This window comes from Xenopus laevis, chromosome 1L, assembly GCF_017654675.1.
Source record: "Xenopus laevis strain J_2021 chromosome 1L, Xenopus_laevis_v10.1, whole genome shotgun sequence".
Classification (NCBI taxonomy): domain Eukaryota; kingdom Metazoa; phylum Chordata; class Amphibia; order Anura; family Pipidae; genus Xenopus; species Xenopus laevis.
Window position 1 is genome coordinate 56736402 of NC_054371.1, and position 21747 is coordinate 56758148.

At 40.5% G+C, this 21747-nt stretch overlaps 1 protein-coding gene across 1 annotated transcript in view; it reads right to left on the bottom strand.

Moving 5' to 3' along the window:
* Nucleotides 1-12378: 12378 nt before the first annotated feature.
* Nucleotides 12379-21747, bottom strand: part of glrb.L (glycine receptor beta L homeolog) — a 72797-nt gene continuing 63428 nt past the window's right edge. Inside the window, exon 10 of the mRNA XM_018231185.2 lies at nucleotides 12379-13292. Within this exon, the coding sequence (XP_018086674.1) occupies nucleotides 12996-13292 (297 nt within the window). The 3' untranslated portion in view covers nucleotides 12379-12995. The remainder of the gene's footprint in view (nucleotides 13293-21747) is intronic.

The window sequence follows — 21747 nt, forward strand, 5'->3', positions numbered from 1 at the left end:
ACTGGATTGCAAGTATTTGTGTATTCTGTGCTTATATAGAAGTAGACAAATTAATAAACACATTCCTAAATCACGTTCCCTTTCAACTACATAGAAACAGCGTCCATGTCCTGGCCTGCTTCCAGTGCAGATGTATCATCATATCACCCACCCATATTACTTCCGTACTAAGGTGTTGCCCATTTGTATAGAAGCCATCAATAAATATCTACATTCCTTTTTTACTTTTTTTGCAGTAATTCCAAGACAATTAATATTAAATGAAGATCTTCACAACTGACAGTGTTTACTGATGAGCTAATAAAACTATCATTAATCTTGAAAGCTTCTCCTCCTTTGTCTGATGTGAAAATCCTGGAAAACCCCAGGTCCCAAGCATTCTGGATAACAGGTCCTATACCCCTACTATACTCTGGCTGTTTGGATGGCATGTATTGGCATAAAGCAAAGATGAGCATGAACTGTACATTGCAATAAAAGTCTCTTGTGCAGCAATTTACTTAGACGCTCACTTTATGGAAAGCACGTTGCAGCAGGGAGGGGTGCTTGTGATTACTTTTTATTATTAGCCTGTAAGGTTTACTGTCAATGCTGGAATAGGGTACACTAAAATCCAAATCCAGACTACTAAAGAAAAAAAGACCAGGTGCTGCATACAGAGAATTCTTCTGGAGGATCTTGTTCATTGTGACACTTATGCTGTTATCACACATTCTCCTGCCTTATCCAAAAGCATTACTGTGAAATATCACTGTTCAACCAGCGTTTTACTGTACCAGATGCTGCGGATCTATTTTAAGGTGAGGCACAGATAGGTCAGTCAAATGAACGGATCAATGACAGGTTCAACCATGCTGAGCCACAAACATACAGATCAAAGGCTCCTGTCAGTGTACAACAGAACTCTGTGCAATCTGCAATTTTCCATCCCCATCTGAAGGATACCACGCAGAGATAAGCTGATTCTCTGCAATAGGAACAGTCTGTTTTTATTCTATTGAATGATCGCCCGTGGTTTAATGTTTTTTATTCTTTGTCCCAGTAGTCTCAAGACGCCGATCCCTCTCTAACGCTCTGTACCCAAAATTTTTACAATTGTTGTGTGTTGTAGATTTATGTGTTTCACTGCACAGGCAGCTGTATTAGTCGATGTTGGCGTCTCCTCCCCAAAGGTGTAGAAATGATGCTGATATTATGCTCGCCTTTGCTCCTAAACTAAACAATGACGTTATCAAGTGGTGCTAAATGTTCTTTGAAAAAATATAGGCCAACCTTTTACTTTATCTTCCAGGTACCAAGTCAACATCAACTGCCAAATCCATTTTTCTCATGTAATACAAAATTAAATGACTCTGTACTGACAAGGTCCCTGCATTCAAACACAGAGAGAATGTTGCCTCACGTAACCCTGGAAAAGATTTTACTTTTGGATTAATAACCTCTAGTTGGTTGTCCCTATAAACATAGTCAAACTGGATTGCAAGTATTTGTGTATTCTGTGCTTATATAGAAGTAGACAAATTAATAAACACATTCCTAAATCACGTTCCCTTTCAACTACATAGAAACAGCGTCCATGTCCTGGCCTGCTTCCAGTGCAGATGTATCATCATATCACCCACCCATATTACTTCCGTACTAAGGTGTTGCCCATTTGTATAGAAGCCATCAATAAATATCTACATTCCTTTTTTACTTTTTTTGCAGTAATTCCAAGACAATTAATATTAAATGAAGATCTTCACAACTGACAGTGTTTACTGATGAGCTAATAAAACTATCATTAATCTTGAAAGCTTCTCCTCCTTTGTCTGATGTGAAAATCTCTCTAATAAATCTTCTTTAGTCTAGTCTAGTCTAGCTCTGGTCCCACTCATTATATCAAAACTTCTAGATTTCACAACTACTGTATCAGTAGATTTTTTTGACAGCCCTGATTCACAGAGAACAGTCACACGGGTGGGGTGTCTCTTTCAGCAGGTAGAGGACATGAACGATGAAATCATTTTGAGGCAGATGTACTAGTGATACAGGTATGGGATCTGTTATCCAGAATGCTCGAGACCTGGGGTTTTCCGGATTATGGATCTTTCCGTTATTTGGATCTTCATATTTTAAGTCTACTAAAAATGTATTTAAACATTAAATAAATCCATAAGGCTTGTTTTGCCTTCAATAAGCTAATATGCACGTTTGGATCAAGTACAATGTACTGTCTTATTATTACAGAGGAAAAGGAAATCATTTAATTATTTGGATAAATGGAGTCTATGGGAGAAGGCCTTCCTGTAATTTGGAGCTTTCTGGATAACGGGTTTCAGGATAACGGATCCCATACCTATAGTTTTTTTTCTCCCCATACAAGCCCCCTCTCTTGATTTGACAAAAATGTTAGGCATTTCAGTTGCTACAACTTTTTTCACAGCGACTTTTTTTCATGACTCTATGGGTCAACTTTTAAACAAAAAAAATTTATATTATAAAAATATATTAAAGTTTATTGCTGAGCTGGCGTACCAGCTATTTGAATATCTTTGGGCTCAAGGTATATTAACAATGTACCTTGAAGTTGGCCTTGAAGTGTGTGGGTGTCCAAGATGAATTTTGTGGGTGATCAGAATGCAGGATCTTGATAAGATAGACTGTACATGCTAACTAGGTGTGTTCTGTACTTCTCTGCGGATTTCTTTTTTCAATTTATGATAGCTTCCCCTGCCCTGATTGCAAAAGTAAGCTTTACTTTAAAAATATGAAGACTTAATGAGGACTTCAACAACCAGAGGACAGTGCTTTCCTTCTTTTAAGACACTTTCTGTACTTTTACACTAATGAGCTATTAATTGTAAAGCGACAGGATATGCACATTCTTTCTTGTGTAAATCACAGGCATTATTAAAGGCTTATTTTTAAGCCCACAGTTTAAACTTTGGGGCTTTCCTGCTCTCTATATATGCAGGTGTTTTTTTTGTTCAACATTTCTACATACTGATAAAGCAGACTTTAAAGGCAACACTGTTTACTACAACAGAAAGTCATTGTATACTGAATTGAGTTTAATGCACCATTGAAATGTTCTCTATCTCTAAATAGATGGAGAATACACTCTGCCAAATAGCGCACAGGAGGAGTTGTTTACTATGATGAAGGTAGTGTATAAGATGCAAAAACCAGCCCAATGCTCCATTTTGGAAAGCAGATACCTGCTTCTACCCCACAAATAAGGGTGGTGAAGGTATATAGATGGTGCCCTACAGCCACCATCCAATACCTTAGTTTGGAACGCTCAACCCTCGTTAATAATACATGTGTAGGTTAATAATACATGTGTAGGTCTCAGGTGCTAATACTGGAAGACCCTCAGCTGCTTCGGGTCCACTGGTACATACAGAAGAAGAAATCCAGTAGCACACTGTGGTTAGTGAAGAAATATTTTCTGATTTATTTATCCTATATACATACAAAACAAGTGCAACGTTTCGGGCCCTCCAGGCTTGATAAAGGGCCCAGGAGGGCCTGAAACTTTGCCCTTGTTTTGTATATATATATAGGATAAATAAATCACAAAAGATTTCTTCATCAACCACAGTGTGCTACTGGATTTCTTCTTCGGTATTCATCATCCAATACCTTAAAGGGAATGTAAAAGCATAAACAAAAACCTCCCATTTTTACTTTCTTTAATGAAAAAGAAAACTCTCTCAGTATACTTTAATAATAAAATGACTGTATACAGTGAAATTCCCCCTTCATTTACTTGCTCTGACTGCTGTGGATAGAAAACTTCAGATGGTCCCTAACTGCTCTGCAGGGAAACGATTATATTTTCAAACAGCACGGGGAGCCCCTCACCTTACTTCCCAGAACTTGAGCAGCTTTGTTTGTTTCCCTGTAGAGCAGTCAGAGAGATTTGTATTGGATTTTATTTTTGCCTTTCATGTTTACACTTCAGTGTTTCCAACTCCAGCTGCAGGGACAAAGGAAGATTATTTCATACTTACCGAGATCTTCCTTTCCTAGACGTACTCCATGTCAGTACGTTACGGGATAGCCCCTCCTCCCTGCTCCAATTAGAAGGAACCTCCCCAAGCCTTTAAAAGGCCAACCACACCCACCTACCGGCGTCTTTGTAACAAGCTCTTAAATTACCGGAAAAGAAAGGGCGGGTGTACTGACATGGAGTACGTCTAGGAAAGGAAGATCTCGGTAAGTATGAAATAATCTTCCTTTTTCCCTAGACGTACTCCATGTCAGTACGTTACGGGACATAGCAAGTTAACGTTATCCCATGGGAGGGAATATGCTTTAAGAAGAAACTGTAATAAGGAAAGGAGTATCTCTGACTAGATAGTCCACCATCATGCAAACTCCTTACCTTAATATAGAGAGTCCAGGTGAAAACCCCAGAATAAGTTCACCAGGCTAAGAATAGAGCTATAGTATAGCATATATTATAGAGAAAGAGAGAGAGAGCGCGAGAGAGAGATGTTAGCCCACTGAGAGTGAGGAACAAGTTAGCTCACTAACCACCACTTCACCCTCCAGAAGAGAGAGAGAGAGAGGAAGACAGTCCTGTAAAAGGCGAATTCAGCAAGCTGAAATACTTACTCTCCTACTCACCAAATAGCATTCATCACATGTATGCCTAAATTCAGTGCAAATTGCAAGGTACCTGTAAGAAACACTTGGTAGGAGTAAGAACCCAAAACAGACAATATAGAAATGATCTACTTAGGATATATCCATAAATGTAGGATATCCAATGAACCCTGAGGTACCCAAGGCCAGTACCATAAATATCTTCATATCAGAATGCATGTTAGTCAGAACTGTTCTAACCGAAAGCAGATCCTAAAGATCGGAGACAAGGGCACCTGAGAAAATAATTGGGATTAGAATTCCTTACCCTGTGTAAGGTCCTGTGATGAGGCAGACTCAATTAACTGTAAAGAGTTGAGCAACTCCAGTACCTAAGAAAGAGCCCCTGTTGGTTGACCCAACCTAGTACTCTGAGAGGTATAACTGAATACCCCTAAGGTTACAGATCCCAATAACCACAGTGCAACTAAAGGACTAATTCCAAGATTTATGGAGGCAGATTATATGCCCTGGATAAATGTTTCTAGTCACCCACAAACCTGTGTTCTCTCTACCCATAAGGGACCCACTTATATGTGGAATCAACTATACTACATATTTAATCGTTGAGGCTGACCTTGGAACTGGAGGGACGCTAAGGATGTTCCAGTAAGTGTCAGAAGGGCCTCTGATCTACTAGAGTCATGCTGGGTCATATGTATCAGGAGTGGCGCAGGAATGTGAATCCGAGAACAAACCAGGATAATAGGAGTGTTGTATCTGGAAGTTACCTGGACATTGAGCTCTGTGCGAATGTTTCAGACACAATTTTCAGCAGGTGTAAATGTAATCCCCCAGCATAGGGAATAATGTGACAGACATGGTCAAAACAGACAAAAAAAAAAAAACAATACTTCCAAGCATCCCATTTGAAGCTAGACAAACCTGTATGACAGATACATAAAATATCCTTAATTCATTCTCAATGAAATTAATGACTAGAAGTGGTAAGAGATTACACTCTACTGTAATGACTGCAACCGTCCCACTTAAGGGAAGACTATGATCCTTTTCGGCCGAAACAATAGGACAAGTAGCAACTGCAGTCTGTAACTGTAAGGAGGAAAGATCCAAAACTGCTGGTGTTCCAAGAGGGCACAGACATAGAGAGGGAAAATAATTAACGCTCCTAGGACGCCTCCATCTGCTGTCCAATCAGTTACCTATCTGGTGTGGAAGAACAGCCAGCCCTGTATTCTAAAAGACCACTAACTAGGGGATTGAGAAATTGAAGAAAAAAATAAATAAATGGGCCCAAAATAAGTGCCTTCTGGACACAGAGCCTTAAAGGACAAGGAAAGGCAAAAAAATACAATCCCATTTTTACTTTCTTTAATGAAAAAGAAACCTATCTCCAATATACTTTAATTAAAAAATGTGTACCGTTTATAAGAAACCTGATTGTATGCAGTGAAATTCTCCCTTCATTTACTGCTGTGGATAGGAATTGTCAGACGGTCCCTAACTGCTGAGCAGGGAAACAATCATACTTATGAACAGCAGGGGGAGCCCCCGCCTTACTTACCAGCCATGCAGAATTCAAGCAGCTTTGTTTATGACGATCCCTAAGCAGCACAGACCACACTGAGCATGTGCACTAAGTCTTAGTCTTACAAAAATATTTAACAAAGTTACAAGATGACAGCCCCCTGTGGTCTACTTTGAAAGCATAAATCATTTGTTTGATTAGGCTTTGTGGTGCAGTAAGGCCATGTTTATGTTTAGTATACAAAATACAGCATTTCTAGCCTTTTTCTATTTTAGACTTTCCTTGCCCTTTAAGTCACAAAGCCGTTTTGATGATAGTATAAGGTAGTATAAGCAGAATATCCCTATCCTGGGCCAGACTTGAACAGAGGTCATCTCTATGGACTAACAAGACACTTTGAGGACTCCTATAGCCTGAAAACCCTTGGTTTGAAATATATACCTTATGCAAATTCCCAGTGGCCTGATATGTATGTGTACCCTGTCTCTATAGACACCCTGTATTGGCAGATAAAATGTCCCATCTATCCTGACATTAAGAATATCAGTAGAAATAGTATAGGAATAACACTGGGTAGTGGCTCCCCTCTCTAATTTGTAGGAGGCACTAAGGAGTCACCCTAGAAAATGGTAGAAATACATCTGGGGATCCTTCAGCCAAGCATAGAGAACTGTATACCTTGTTCTTCCTTAAACCTATGAATATGGAATTTCCACAGGTTGCACCCCTAGAAACTGGCCAGATGTCCTGGCTGCTATAGTGAAATTTATGGATGAAGAGTTCAAGTACTGATTGTTCCAGGAATCTTCAAAAATACTATATGTTGCATAAAAATATAGGTTTATTGAGCCAACGTTTCTGGTTCCAAAAAAGAACCCATCCAAGGACACAAATCATATATAGATATCTGTGCAAACATATATACACACTCATATACATGCCTTAGTATTAAAATATATGCACCTGCCTATGGCCCTCATATAGATGCATATATGTTGCTTGGTAGACCAGTTGTATTATGGAGTTTATCCATTAATTGAGCATTTGTTCTGAAGGCAGTAGAATCCCCCTGCAGGATGTGGGCCATGGTGGGCCATGGTGCAAGCATATATTAAAATATGTGATAATAATATGTACCTCGGTCAGAGTCCTAAGCTCCTGGTAGAGCACAGTACCCGACCCCAGAGCTCGAGCTGCGTGGGTAGTAATAAACTGCACAATTGACTGGGCAAAGCAATTATCTGGTCCTCCATTCGTTCAGGCAGTGATCGGTGATACAAGGCTGCTGAATCTGGAAAAATGTACATTCAATGGTCCCAAAAGTAGTACATACCTGTGGTTATTGTTAACCCAGCAATCCTTATGACAGACAGGCTTCAGAACTCCTGTAGTGTTTATCAAGACAAAGTTAAGCTTACCTGCCATTGGGAAAAAATATTGCCTAGTATCTAATTTATTAAGCCATATCTTATCCCAGGAGCAATGCCATGGAATGAAAAGACATTCATATGTAGGTATTCCTATCAGTAGTCATCTGGATTAAACCTGAATGTACCCCAGAAACAATTACAACCCCATGTAATGCATAGTTTAGGTTAGCTGCAGTCAGAGCAAACCTATATCAGACCTTCATAGCCACCCAGTCCAGTGATCTACATCTATTAGAGCTACTGGTTCAAGGTGAGCAATAATTAGAGCATATCATACTGCAGAGAATAGGAGCATACAGATATGATCACAGCAACATGTAATACATAAAATATTAGCTACTGCTTAGGGCAAGCGTAAATCTGGTCCTAGCCGTTCCCAGGCCTGTGCTTTACATACCTTAGGGCTACCTATTCCAGGTGAGCCATAGCCAGGGCATATACTGCAGAAGAAAATATAAGCACAGATTCAATCACAGTAACATGAAATACATAGTTTATATTAGCTGCTGCTTAGGGCAAGCATATCTCAGGGCCTAGCAACTCAAAAGGCCTGTGCTCTACATCCATTAGGGCTACTTGTTCCATGAGAGAAATAGCCATCTCATAAACTGCAGAAAACCTGTAGTACATTGTTAGGTTAGCTGCTGCTTATAGCAAGCATGTATCAGGACCTAGCAGCAAGACAGATCTGTGCTCTACATCTCACAGGGCTACGTGTTCTTTGTGAGCAATAGCCAGAGCATAAGCTGTATAACAAAATAGTAGCACAGGTACAATCACAGCAATATGAAATACATAGTTAGATTAGCTGCTGCTTCGAGCAAGCATGTCTCAGGGCCTAGCTGCCAGCCAGACCTGTGCTCTACATCCTGTAGGGCCACATTTTACCTGTGAGCAATAGCCAGAGCTTAAGCTGTAGAACAAAATAGGAGCACAGGTACAATCACGGAAACATGAGGTCCATAGTTTAGATTAGCTGCTGCATAGAGCAAGCTTATATCAGGCCCTAGCATTCAGCCAGACCTTTGCTCGACCTCTATTATGGCTACCTGTTCTATGTGAGCAATAGCCAAAACATAGAATGCAGAACAAAAATAGTGCAATACATATTATGGATTATCTGATGTTTATAGCAAGTATATATCAGAGCCTAGCAGCCCCCCCAGCCCAGTGATCCATATTCAATAGGGCTACTGGTGTCCTATTTGTAAATTGCTTGTGCTTTCAGGCAGGAAACAATCATAACCAGGCACAGTGCAGATAAGCATATGAATATATAGCATGCAAGCAGTTAGTTAGACTTTAGTACACTGCAGAACAGCATATGGACACACTCCTTACCTGCTGCTCATTATGCAAGGCTGGAAGCAGACCCTTTAATGTCACAAATTCCAGGACACTCTATTGTTAACGGGAAAACAGGCCTCACAAGTTTACTGACAACAGCAGGACTTACCTGAGGCTGCAGCTTCCTCGCTTGCTGAGTTAGAGAGTGGGCGGGGCCATCTCCACTTGCTTTAGCTGGACCTGATTATATTCAGCTGGTGTCTGCACTCAGTGGGGGGTTGATTATACTCAGCTGGTGTCTGCATAGGCAGGGAACCCAAAGCAACTGCGTAGGTTATACTGAGGCAAATTGGATAATTAGTGTTGGTGCTTCCTGCACAGGCCCAAGTTTGCTATAATATGAAGCCTATAGCGAAACTTTTTTTATATTTTTTATTTTTTATTATTATTTTAACTACCTCCACCTTAGGAAAGTCTGTTGAGGGAGGCAGTTGGCCATGACCTGCCCCCATTAAAACAAAAATAAAACAAAGGTAACAGGGGGCAGTAAGGTTCAGGCCCCTAACTAATTAGCCTAAGTTAACTGCCACCTCCCTCGCCCATTCGTAAAAATGGGGTGTAGGGGCCACATACACCAGTGCCGCCTGAGGCCCTCTGGGCAGGTCGGGAGGGCACACGAATGGGGGGACAAGCACCTGCCACCCAATGCTCTTGATAGCAATACAGGAAGGCAACTGAAATACAGGCAGACAAGGAGTAGCAAACATTGCACCTCAGTGCCTTACCTGATTCAAAAGCTGAAGTTCAGAAGACTCCAGGTCTGAGGTAGTGTGCTGGGGGGAAAAAAGGTCCCATGGACCAAAACCCCTGTCCCTAGGACGCCTTCCGGGCAGGCCTAATGCTTTCCTAGGCGTAAAAGAGAAAAACAAAAATTTGCTTCTAATGATTGAGGCCTTTGTTCAGAGAACAAAGCCAAGAGCATAAGAGAAGGAAAAAAAAGACGCCGGTAGGTGGGTGTGGTTGGCCTTTTAAAGGCTTGGGGAGGTTCCTTCTAATTGGAGCAGGGAGGAGGGGCTATCCCGTAACGTACTGACATGGAGTACGTCTAGGGAAAATGATCATGGAGCTAGATTTAAACAGATAAACTGGGATTCTATTTGGAGGATTATTTTGCTACAGGCACTGGTTCTGCAGAGTTTGAGAAAGTTTGTAATAAACAATACCTAAACTATAAAATCCACATTAGATCACATGACAACACAGGGCCCAGTGCAATCTGCATATTCTGATTATTAATCAGTCTTGCTTTATCAGCTTCTGGCAGATATTATTTGACTTGTACTGTTTTGATAATTTATGATGATCCCTAAGCAGCAGCCCAGGCCTCAATGAGCATGTGCATGGTCTTAGTCTTGCAGAGATGTATAAAAAAGTTGCAAGATGATGACCACCTGAGGACAATATCATAAATCATTTGTTTAATTAGGCTTCTGGTGCAGTAAGTTCATGTTTATGTTTAGAATACAAAATACAGCATTTCTAACATTTTTCTATTTTAGACATTAGTTTCCCTTGTGCACCATTTAGACACACAAGTTAGGGAGCAGCCAAATTCCTCTTTATTGATCAGTATCTTATATCTTCTTTAAATATGACTGGGATCTTTCCATATCTGACCACCATTATTAAAATAAGCAGTGCCTCAATTTAAAGCAGTGCAGCTCTAAGGCGGGCATATAAATCTGTTTTGAAGAATCTTTATACCTGAAAGCGTTAGTACCTATCCTACACATTGTTATAGATCAAAGCAAATTTGCGATCCTTAAATTTACTTCTTAGTATCTGCTAGACTCATTTATAAAGGTTCTGAACTATTTATTTTAAGATACTGATCAATTTTCAGGAAGAATGATGATAAGGGGTAATTATGGAAACTATGGAAGCTGCTGAGCTAGTGTTCAATGAATCACTATTGAGTTTAGCAGTAAGAATGAGGTTATGTTTAGTTTAGAAAACAGGAACATTCTGATGAAATGTTGGCAACATAGAGTGCCCCTGTTCATTGGCCCTGTTCACCTCAAATGAATTGTATTGCTTCGCAGTAAAACAAGGGCACAGACAACACAATGAAGCAATAGCTACAAGTGCTTTTTCAGGCTTTTTACACCAGTTTATATGTTTTTGCAGACTGGCCATGCTTAAAGGTAGCTTCAAAATGGAATCTCAAACTATAATTCTTATAGAACATATGATCTACGGTATGTGTTGAGAATGGATAATGCAAACTTTTCTTTCTATCACAAGCCTTTTCATAAGTTTGCCTCCTTTCAGATGTATGAAATGCATATCTATAAGAACACTGCAGGCCATAAACCCAATATGGGTTGACAATAACACCAGTGAATTTGCATCTAGCACCTACAGTACCTTATAGCAGTGATCCCCAACCAGTGGTGAGCAACATGTTCCTCACCAACCCATTGAATGTTGCTTCCAGTGGTCTCAAAGCAGGTGCTTATTTTTATCTTGAAGACGAGCTTTAGTAAAAAAAGAAATTTACATTTGAATGTAGCTCATGGGTAAAAAAGGTTGGGACCCCTGCCTTAGAACATAAGTAGTGGGCCACAAGTTACTACTTAACTGTGATGAGCAAATTTATTTGGCATGGAATTTGCATTTGCGGTGAAATTCTGCATTTCGCCTCAACAAAAAGGTAGGGATGCACAGAATCCAGCATTTGGTTCGGGATTCGGACAGGATTTGGCCTTCGGATTTGGATTTCGTCACAAAACAAGGAATTAAAAAAAAAAGTCCCACTTTTTCCTTTCCCGTCCCTAATTCACATATGTAAATTAGGATTCATTTGGTATTCAGACAAATCTTTCACAAAGGATTTGGGGATTTGGCCAAATCCTAAAGAGGGGATTCAGTGCATCCATACAAAGAAGTCACAGAGTTAAATGCCCATTGACTCTAATGCATTTGGACAAAATAGTTGCGGGTATAAAAATTGTTCCAAGACAAAAAAGTCAGCACAAGAAAAAATGGCCATTGACTTTAATGCATTTGGAGGGAGAAAAAAAAGCGGTGAATTTCCACATTTCGCCGATAGTGAATAAATTCGCAGTGAAAAATTTGCTGCATGTCAGAAGAGCCGTGTACATAAAATCGTAGTGTATCAAAATTATTTGGACGCCCATTGACTTTAATGCATTTGGACAAAATAGTTGCGGGTATAAAAATTGTTCCTCAGGTCAAAAATATTTTGACGCCCATAGACTTCAATGCGTTTCGCTAATTTTTCACCGTTTTTCTGCAAAGCGAATTGGGACAGATTTTCCCATCACTACTTACAGTGTCAATGTGGTAGTACTTGCGTCCCAAGCAATGAAAGGCGTGCATGTCCATGCTCAACTCCAGGGCTACCCCTTACCTAGTAGATACTGTACATCTTAAAAATACACATATCTGTACACCTCCTGAATCTTTGAAAAAAAATGTTGCATTGTGAATTTGTGAAAGCATAATTTGACACAATTTAATTTACTATTTTTAATTAACTTTTTTTTTACACATTAAGTCTGGTTAACGCAAAAGGATACAGCTCCATTTCGTAAATATTTTTACAAAAAATAGTCTCTGATCATCTTACACATTGACAACGGCCTTTGAATCTTAGTTTTCATTATGAAGTCTATATATTATGAAGTACTGTACATCTTGTTTGGACTCGATTCATCCAAAACGTCTATTACACATTTCCCTATGAAAATAAGAAGAATGTACCCTTTAAATACTACATATATGGTACTATGATCTTCAATGACACTCAGCGTGCACAAGTTTCAGTTTAAGAAGCATTTCATAACTTTTGATATTAAAAGAGTCGAATTTGGGAGAGTTTATATATGTGCATTAGGCATAACCTTATTTATAGCAGAAAGTATACCTTACATTTATATACATCATTTTAAGCACAGACATTGCAGTGTCATGCTTCCATTAAAAAAAAAAAAAGCAATTTTTTTCTCATTACATTGCATGGCATCTACAATGTAAGTATTGCTTTGCAAATGTAGACAAGATCACAGGTTGGCCTTATACAGTGTGTGTAATGTCTTACACAGTTTCACTCAAATGATGAGACAGTATTATCATAAGTATACCAGCCAATAAATAACATTAAAGAACAAGAAGGTGAATGGAAATAATGCCCTGGAGTAAAGGTCGATTCGCTTGGCTTCAGAAGGAATGACTGGCTTGGCAGGTGGAGGCTTTTTGTTGTTCTTTGCTTGTGATTTTCCCAATCCATTGTTGACTTCAATTGCTTTTCCATAACAGTCAAAATTGGACAATTCAAAATCTCTTGGCAAGCTCCCAACAATGCTGAAGTCGTTGGATCTCAAATCCGATTTTGACGTACAGACCTTTTTGCATCGATTCTCTGCGACCTGGGAAAAATAGAAATCTGTAAAGTACTGCTTTCGAAATATTAAGCAAGTGTGCATTGCAAATTGGTTTATATTCTGCGTAGACATTTGTGGAAAATGCAAATGTTTGAGCTCTTTACCAGACCATAGGTAATTGAAAAAAATTTTTTTCTAGAACATACACCTCTACAGATACATTGCCCAGAAATATCACCCAAAGCAAGTTGCCAGTCATTCATACTGCAATATAAGAGCCATGAAAAAGAATGACATTCAGTTTTGGAGAAAAGAGAAGGTCCTTCCCATCCCATGCTACACTTGTATTTACTTTCTTCCTTAAACCAAATTAGTATCATTTTCTCATCTGAGTATATATAAGTTCTTTATATTTCTTAGAATTCCTTCCTAGCTTACTGTTGGATATAACCAGTAACTGATACCTGCTGGGTGGTTGTTACAGATCACAAAACCTGGATCAAATGTTGCTATCTGTAACACACACAAATAACACATTTCTAAGAGCAGTAAAAGAGCTTCTGGGGTTGGATGTCAGGTTAGGATTCATGAGGAGGTTGGGAATATAATATTTCTTTTACATAGTACCATCACTGTAATGATGTGGTATCTGTTGGAATCTGCACAAATGAGTTCCTCCTCATATCTGTGATGAGCATAGTGTGGCATTAATCAAAACTGGAAAAAATACTTAAATTGATTTGGTCTTCAATATAATGACCTCCTATTCTAATATTGAATTATACATTTCTATTGTCTTGCCTTAATTATTCCCCGTCAAAGTCCAAGCAAGAGGCCATCCTACCCGTCTAGACTACTGCAACAAGTCACCTTTCACAACTCCAATCTGTTCTAAACGCGGCCGCTAGACTCATTCATCTAGCTCGCCGCTCAACATCAGCTGCTCCCATATGTATGTCCTTTCACTGGCTCCCAATCTCTTCTAGAATCAAATTCAAATTACTTACACTCACTTTCAAGGCCCTTAATATTGAAACCCCTCCCTATATTTCATCTCTAATCTCCAAATACACTCCTTCACGAAACCTACGCTCTGCTTCTGATCTTCGCCTCACTTCTCCTCTGGTCACTTCTGCCCATTCTCGTCTACAAGACTTCTCTCGGGCTTCTGCTTTTCTCTGGAACTCTCTGCCACAAGCTGTCAGACTTTCTCCTTCCTTCCAAACTTTCAAGCGCTTCTTAAAGACCCATCTGTTTAAAGAGGCCTATTCGATGTACCTTAATTAATCATCGCTGTATCAAAAATGACAAAGTGTTTATACAATCCTAATGTCTCAATTGTACCCTAACCTTTTAGTTTGTAAACCCTATTGTACTCTGTAATCCTTGTCTGTTATCCAATCCTAATGTCTCAATTGTACCCTAACCTTTTAGTTTGTAAACCCTATTGTACTCTGTAATCCTTGTCTGTTATCCACCATTTATTCCCTGTTTGCTATAACTGCAGTAAAGCACTGCGTATCTTGACAGCGCTATATAAATAAATGATGATTATGATGAACTTGCTACTAAATGGCCTCCCTCATGCCCATCCTTCCCACTATAAATTGTATTAAATACTGTTGTCATTCTCCTCCACTCATCCAAAAGAGTGCAGGCCCATTTCCTTCTGAAGTCTTTATCATGGCTTCCCATAGAACTAAGAAGAACTCCTCCTCATAACCTTCGAAGCTCTTCATTCCTCTGCACGTCACTACATCTCTTCTCTTGTGTACGTTACTGGCCAACTCCTCCACTCCTCACAACAACTTGGTCTCACCTTCCTTTACTCCTCTACTACTGCTGTTTCCCACATTAAACCTTTCTGCCTTGCTGCTCCATACATATGGAATGCCATCCCTGAATTCCTCCAGAGAGAAACCTCCCTCTTCGGAAATAAACTCAAAGATTACCTCTTGGAGCACTCGCATGAACTGACTCTTCTATCAACCACTGTAACCTGCAGCAATTAATATCCTCCTATTTGTGTCTGTAAGTTACCCTTCCACTTAGATTGTTAGCTCTACAGGCAGTGACCTCAATCCTCTTGCCTCTGACAATTAACTCTTAGGGAATGATTTAATAACATTCGGATTTCTATTTTTCTTCACAAATCTCAAAAAATTTGTGTTTTTTCTATTTTTCTTTAAAAATTTTAAATTTAGTGTAAGTGTAAAAACCACGAAAACCTTTAATACAAAAATTCACCAGGTAAAAGCTGTTGAAGTCCTATAGAAGTCAATGGGATCTGTGCTGATCTTATTTGACCATTTTTAATTAATTCAGACTTTTAGAGGATTTTGGATTTTTTTTTCGCTAGGAATTGTCAGAAAATTCTAGAATCTCTAGAGGTTTTTGTATTTTTTAGAGAATCGTCCAGCATTTTTTTTCATTCGTACTTTTGGAGCCAGATTTACAAAGGGTCGAATATCCAGGGTTAATTAACCCTCGATATTCGACTGCCGAATTGAAATCCTTCTACTTCGAATATCGAAGTCGAAGGATTTAACGCAAATAGTTCGATCGAACGAAAAATTGTTCGATCGAACGATTAAATCCTTCGAATCATTCGATTCGAAGGATTTTAATCTATCGATCGATTTTTCTTCGACCAAAAAATTGTTAGAAAGCCTATGGGGACCTTCCCCATAGGCTAACATTGACTTCGGTAGGTTTTAGGTGGAGAACTAGGGGGTCGAAGTTTTTTTTAAAGAGACAGTACTTTGATTATCGAATGGTCGAATATTGGAACGATTTTTAGTTCGAATCGTTTGATTAGAAGTCATAGTCGAAGGTCGGAGTAGCCAATTCGATGGTCGAAGTAGCCAAAAAAATCATTCGAAATTCGAACTTTTTTTTATTCTATTCCTTCACTCGAGCTTAGTAAATGGGCCCCATAATATTACGATCTTTTAATAACTTTCATGACATGATTTTAGAGAAAGTGAATCGTGGTTTCAAAAACTTCTAAAACAACTAACATTTGAGCTTTGATAAATGGGCCTCATTCTTTAATGCAACTGTACTTTGTATTTGTTATTGTAATGAACCCCATTTGTTCTATTCATTTATTGTTCTGCTGCCCAGTGCTATGCACATATGTAGTGCAATATAAATAAAAATATTCATGCATACATACATAATACATAGAAGTATGGTGTATTAAATGGTTAATAAGTGAACTCCCATTCTGAAGCAAACAGAAAAAGAAAAGGTTCAAATATAGTGCATGCATTCTAGTAGTATCCTCTTTTTGTATAGATATATAAAATTTAAAGTTGAATTTATGCTGTATAAACTGTAATTACAGGTAAAGTTGCTGTACCGTGTTAGCCAGTAAAAATGTTACAGGGCAACCCATTTAAAATAAAAAAATAACAAAAGTGGTATAAAGGTGATTAGAGATGTCGCGAACTGTTCGCCGGCGAACTTGTTCGCGCGAACATCGGGTGTTCGCGCTCGCCGGAAGTTCGCGAACGTCGCGCGACGTTCGCCATTTTGGGTTCGCCATTGTTGGCGCTTTTTTTTGCCCTCTCACCCCAGACCAGCAGGTACATGGCAGCCAATCAGGAAGCTCTCCCCTGGACCACTCCCCTTCCCTATAAAAACCGAAGCCCTGCAGCGTTTTTCACTCTGCCTGTGTGTGCTGAAGAGATAGTGTAGGGAGAGAGCTGCTGCCTGTTAGTGATTTCAGGGACAGTTGAAAGTTTGCTGGCTAGTAATCGTTTTGATACTGCTCTGTTATTGGAGGGACAGAAGTCTGCAGGGGTTTGAGGGACATTTAAGCTTAGGTAGCTTTGCTGGCTAGTAATCTACCTTCTACTGCAGTGCTCTGTATGTAGCTGCAGTGGGCAGCTGTCCTGCTTCTGATCTCATCTGCTGACTGCTGCAATAACAGTAGTCCTTGTAAGGACTGCTTTTATTTATTTTTTTGTTGTTTTACTACTACTACTACTACTACTACTATAAGAGCCCAGTGCTATTAGTCTAGCAGTGTTGGGGAGTGGGACTGGTGTGCTAATCTGCTGCTCCTAGTAGTTCAGCAGCACCAACTTTAATTTTTTTTTTTATATTCATTTTTTTTTATTTTACTTTTTTTTATTTTACTACCGCTGTAGTAGTGTATAAGTTGACCTTTTAGGCATTATTTGCCCTGTAGGCATTATTTGCACACTGTTTTCTTCAACCCGCCATCGAGCTGTGTGACCTTGTTCACATTCTGTCTAAATATCCATAATATTACCGTCTCCAGAAAAAACACCGGAGTCACTTTTTTCAAGCAGCCATAATATATTTTACGTAATCCGTATCCACCGCTGTAGTAGTGTATACGTTGGCCTTGTAGGCATTATTTGCACACTGTTTTCTTCAACCCGCCATCGAGCTGTGTGACCTTGTTCACATTCTGTCTAAATATCCATAATATTACCGTCTCCAGAAAAAACACAGGAGTCACTTTTTTCAAGCAGCCATAATATATTTTACGTAATCCGTATCCACCGCTGTAGTAGTGTATACGTTGGCCTTGTAGGCATTATTTGCACACTGTTTTCTTCAACCCGCCATCGAGCTGTGTGACCTTGTTCCCATTCTGTCTAAATATCCATAATATTACCGTCTCCAGAAAAAACACCGGAGTCACTTTTTTCAAGCAGCATTCATATATTTTACGTAATCCGTATCCACCGCTGTAGTAGTGTATACGTTGGCCTTGTAGGCATTATTTGCACACTGTTTTCTTCAACCCGCCATCGAGCTGTGTGACCTTGTTCACATTCTGTCTAAATATCCATAATATTACCGTCTCCAGAAAAAACACCGGAGTCACTTTTTTCAAGCAGCCATAATATATTTTACGTAATCCGTATCCACCGCTGTAGTAGTGTATACGTTGGCCTTGTAGGCATTATTTGCACACTGTTTTCTTCAACCCGCCATCGAGCTGTGTGACCTTGTTCCCATTCTGTCTAAATATCCATAATATTACCGTCTCCAGAAAAAACACCGGAGTCACTTTTTTCAAGCAGCATTCATATATTTTACGTAATCCGTATCCACCGCTGTAGTAGTGTATACGTTGGCCTTGTAGGCATTATTTGCACACTGTTTTCTTCAACCCGCCATCGAGCTGTGTGACCTTGTTCACATTCTGTCTAAATATCCATAATATTACCGTCTCCAGAAAAAACACCGGAGTCACTTTTTTCAAGCAGCATTCATATATTTTACGTAATCCGTATCCACCGCTGTAGTAGTGTATACGTTGGCCTTGTAGGCATTATTTGCACACTGTTTTCTTCAACCCGCCATCGAGCTGTGTGACCTTGTTCACATTCTGTCTAAATATCCATAATATTACCGTCTCCAGAAAAAACACCGGAGTCACTTTTTTCAAGCAGCCATAATATATTTTACGTAATCCGTATCCACCGCTGTAGTAGTGTATACGTTGACCTTGTAGGCATTATTTGCACACTGTTTTCTTCAACCCGCCATCAAGCTGTGTGACCTTGTTCACATTTTGTCTAAATATTGATAATATTATCGTCTCTAGAAAAACCACTTGAGTTACTTTTTTTCAAGCAGCATTCATATATTTTACGTAATCCGTATCCACCGCTGTAGTAGTGTATACGTTGACCTTGTAGGCATTATTTGCACAGTGTTTTCTTCAACCCGCCATCGAGCTGTGTGAGCTTGTTCACATTTTGTCTAAATATTGATAATATTATCGTCTCTAGAAAAACCACTTGAGTTACTTTTTTTCAAGCAGCATTCATATATTTTACGTAATCCGTATCCACCGCTGTAGTAGTGTATACGTTGACCTTGTAGGCATTATTTGCACACTGTTTTCTTCAACCCGCCATCGAGCTGTGTGAGCTTGTTCACATTTTGTCTAAATATTGATAATATTATCGTCTCTAGAAAAACCACTTGAGTTACTTTTTTCAAGCAGCATTCATATATTTTACGTAATCCGTATCCACCGCTGTAGTAGTGTATACGTTGACCTTGTAGGCATTATTTGCACACTGTTTTCTTCAACCCGCCATCGAGCTGTGTGACCTTGTTCACATTTTGTCTAAATATTGATAATATTATCGTCTCTAGAAAAACCACTTGAGTTACTTTTTTTCAAGCAGCATTCATATATTTTACGTAATCCGTATCCACCGCTGTAGTAGTGTATACGTTGACTTTGTAGGCATTATTTGCACAGTGTTTTCTTCAACCCGCCATCTAGCTGTGTGTATTATCGTTTCCAGAAAAACCAACTGAGTTTTTGTTGTTGTTGTTGTTTTTTTAAAAATAATGCCAGGCAAAGGCAGGCCGCCACGCAGAGGCCGTGCTAGGGGCCGTGCTGCTATGCAATCCTGTGGCCCTAGCAAATTGCCCAGTTTTAAAAAGCCAATGACCCTGAACTCCCAAAATGCTGAAGAGGTAGTTGACTGGCTTACACAGCACACCCCATCCTCTACCGTTTCTAACTTTACCACAACATCCTCCTCATCCTCCACTGCTATGGCCACCCCACGTAACACTTCCTCCACCACCGGTGCCCCTTCTTCACTGGGGTCAGAGGAGTTATTTTCCCATGAGTTTCTTGAACTGAGTAATGCGCAACCATTATTGCCAGAAGAAGATGAAGGAGATGAGGACCTTACACCAGATTTAATTCTGGCAGAGAACACGATAGAGATGGACATAATGAGTGATGAGGAGGAGGTCCCCGCTGCTGCTTCCTTCTGTGATGTGTCAGAAGAAATTGATGCATCTGAGGAGAATGATGATGAGGAGATTGATGTTTTGTGGGTGCCTAGTAGAAGAGAGCAAGAGGAGGGTAGTTCAGATGGAGAGACGGAGAGTCAGAGAGGCAGTAGGAGAATAAGACTTAGAAGAAGCAGGGAGGACAGCCCGCAGGGATCAGTAGGGCAACAACATGTATCGGCACCTGTGTTCAGCCGGCCAACGCACCCGCCATTGCCGCCAATACCGCCAACTCCGCCAACTTCTACTGTTACCGCCAGATCGCACACTTCCAAAAAGTCAGCAGTGTGGGATTTTTTTAATGTGTGTGCCTCTGACAAAAGCATTGTAATTTGCAATGAGTGCAGTCAGAAACTGAGCCTTGGTAAGCCCAACAGCCACATAGGTACAACTTCTATGCGAAGGCACATGAGCGGCAAGCACAAAGCACTTTGGGAGCAACACCTCAAAGGCAACAGGCAAACTAAAAGCCACACTCCTTCTGGTCCAGCATCTTACTGCTCTACCTCTGCTCTCCTTGACCCGTCTGAACCACCCTCCACTCCGCCTTCCACCTTGACCACCTGTTCCCATTCCCAGTCATCTGCCACCAGCCAAGTTTCTGTGAAGGCCATGTTTGAGCGTAAGAAGCCAATGTCTGACTGTCACCCCCTTGCCCCGGCGTCTGACAGCTGGCTTGTCTGCACTCTTAGCCCGCCAGCTTTTACCATACCAGCTGGTGGACTCTGAGGCCTTCCGCAAATTTGTAGCAATTGGGACACCGCAGTGGAAGGTACCCAGCCGCAATTTTTTTTCTAAAAAGGGAATACCACACCTGTACCAACATGTGCAGAGCCAAGTTACCGCATCTCTGTCACTTAGTGTTGGGCCAAAGGTCCATATGACTACTGACGCATGGTCCTCCAAGCATGGTCAGGGCAGGTATGTCACCTACACTGCCCACTGGGTGAACTTGGTAATGGCTGGGAAGCAGGGAATGGGTAGCTCAACAACAACAGTGGAGTTGGTGTCACCGCCACGGATTGCACGCGGTTCTGCCACCACCTCTACTCCTCCATCGCTCTCTACCTCGTCTTCTTCTTCTTCTTACTCTGCTGCTGGGTCCTCCTTCTCCTCCTCCACACCTGTGCACCCCCAGCTCCCCCTAGGCTATTCGACGTGCCAGGTACGCCGTTGTCACGCTGTCTTGGGGATGACGTGCCTGGAAAGCAAAAACCATACCGGATCTGTACTCCTGTCATCTCTGCAGTCACAGGCCGATCGGTGGCTGACCCCACACCAACTGCAGATCGGAAAAGTGGTGTGTGACAATGGAAGCAATCTGTTGGCAGCGTTGAGACTAGGCAATTTAACACATGTGCCCTGCATGGCACATGTGTTAAATTTAATAGTCCAACGTTTTGTCTCCAAGTACCCAGGATTCCAGGACGTTCTCACCCAGTCCAGAAAGGTGTCGGCCCATTTCAGACGTTCCTACACAGCCATGGCACGCCTTGCTGACATTCAGCAGCGCTACAACATGCCAGTCAGGCGTTTGATTTCTGACAGCCAGACTCGCTGGAATTCAACGCTCCTTATGTTGGAACGTCTGCTGCAACAACAAAGGGCCGTCAACGAGTACCTTTTTGAACTGGGTGGTAGGACTGGATCTGCACAGCTGGGGATTTTTTTCCCCCGTTACTGGGTGCTT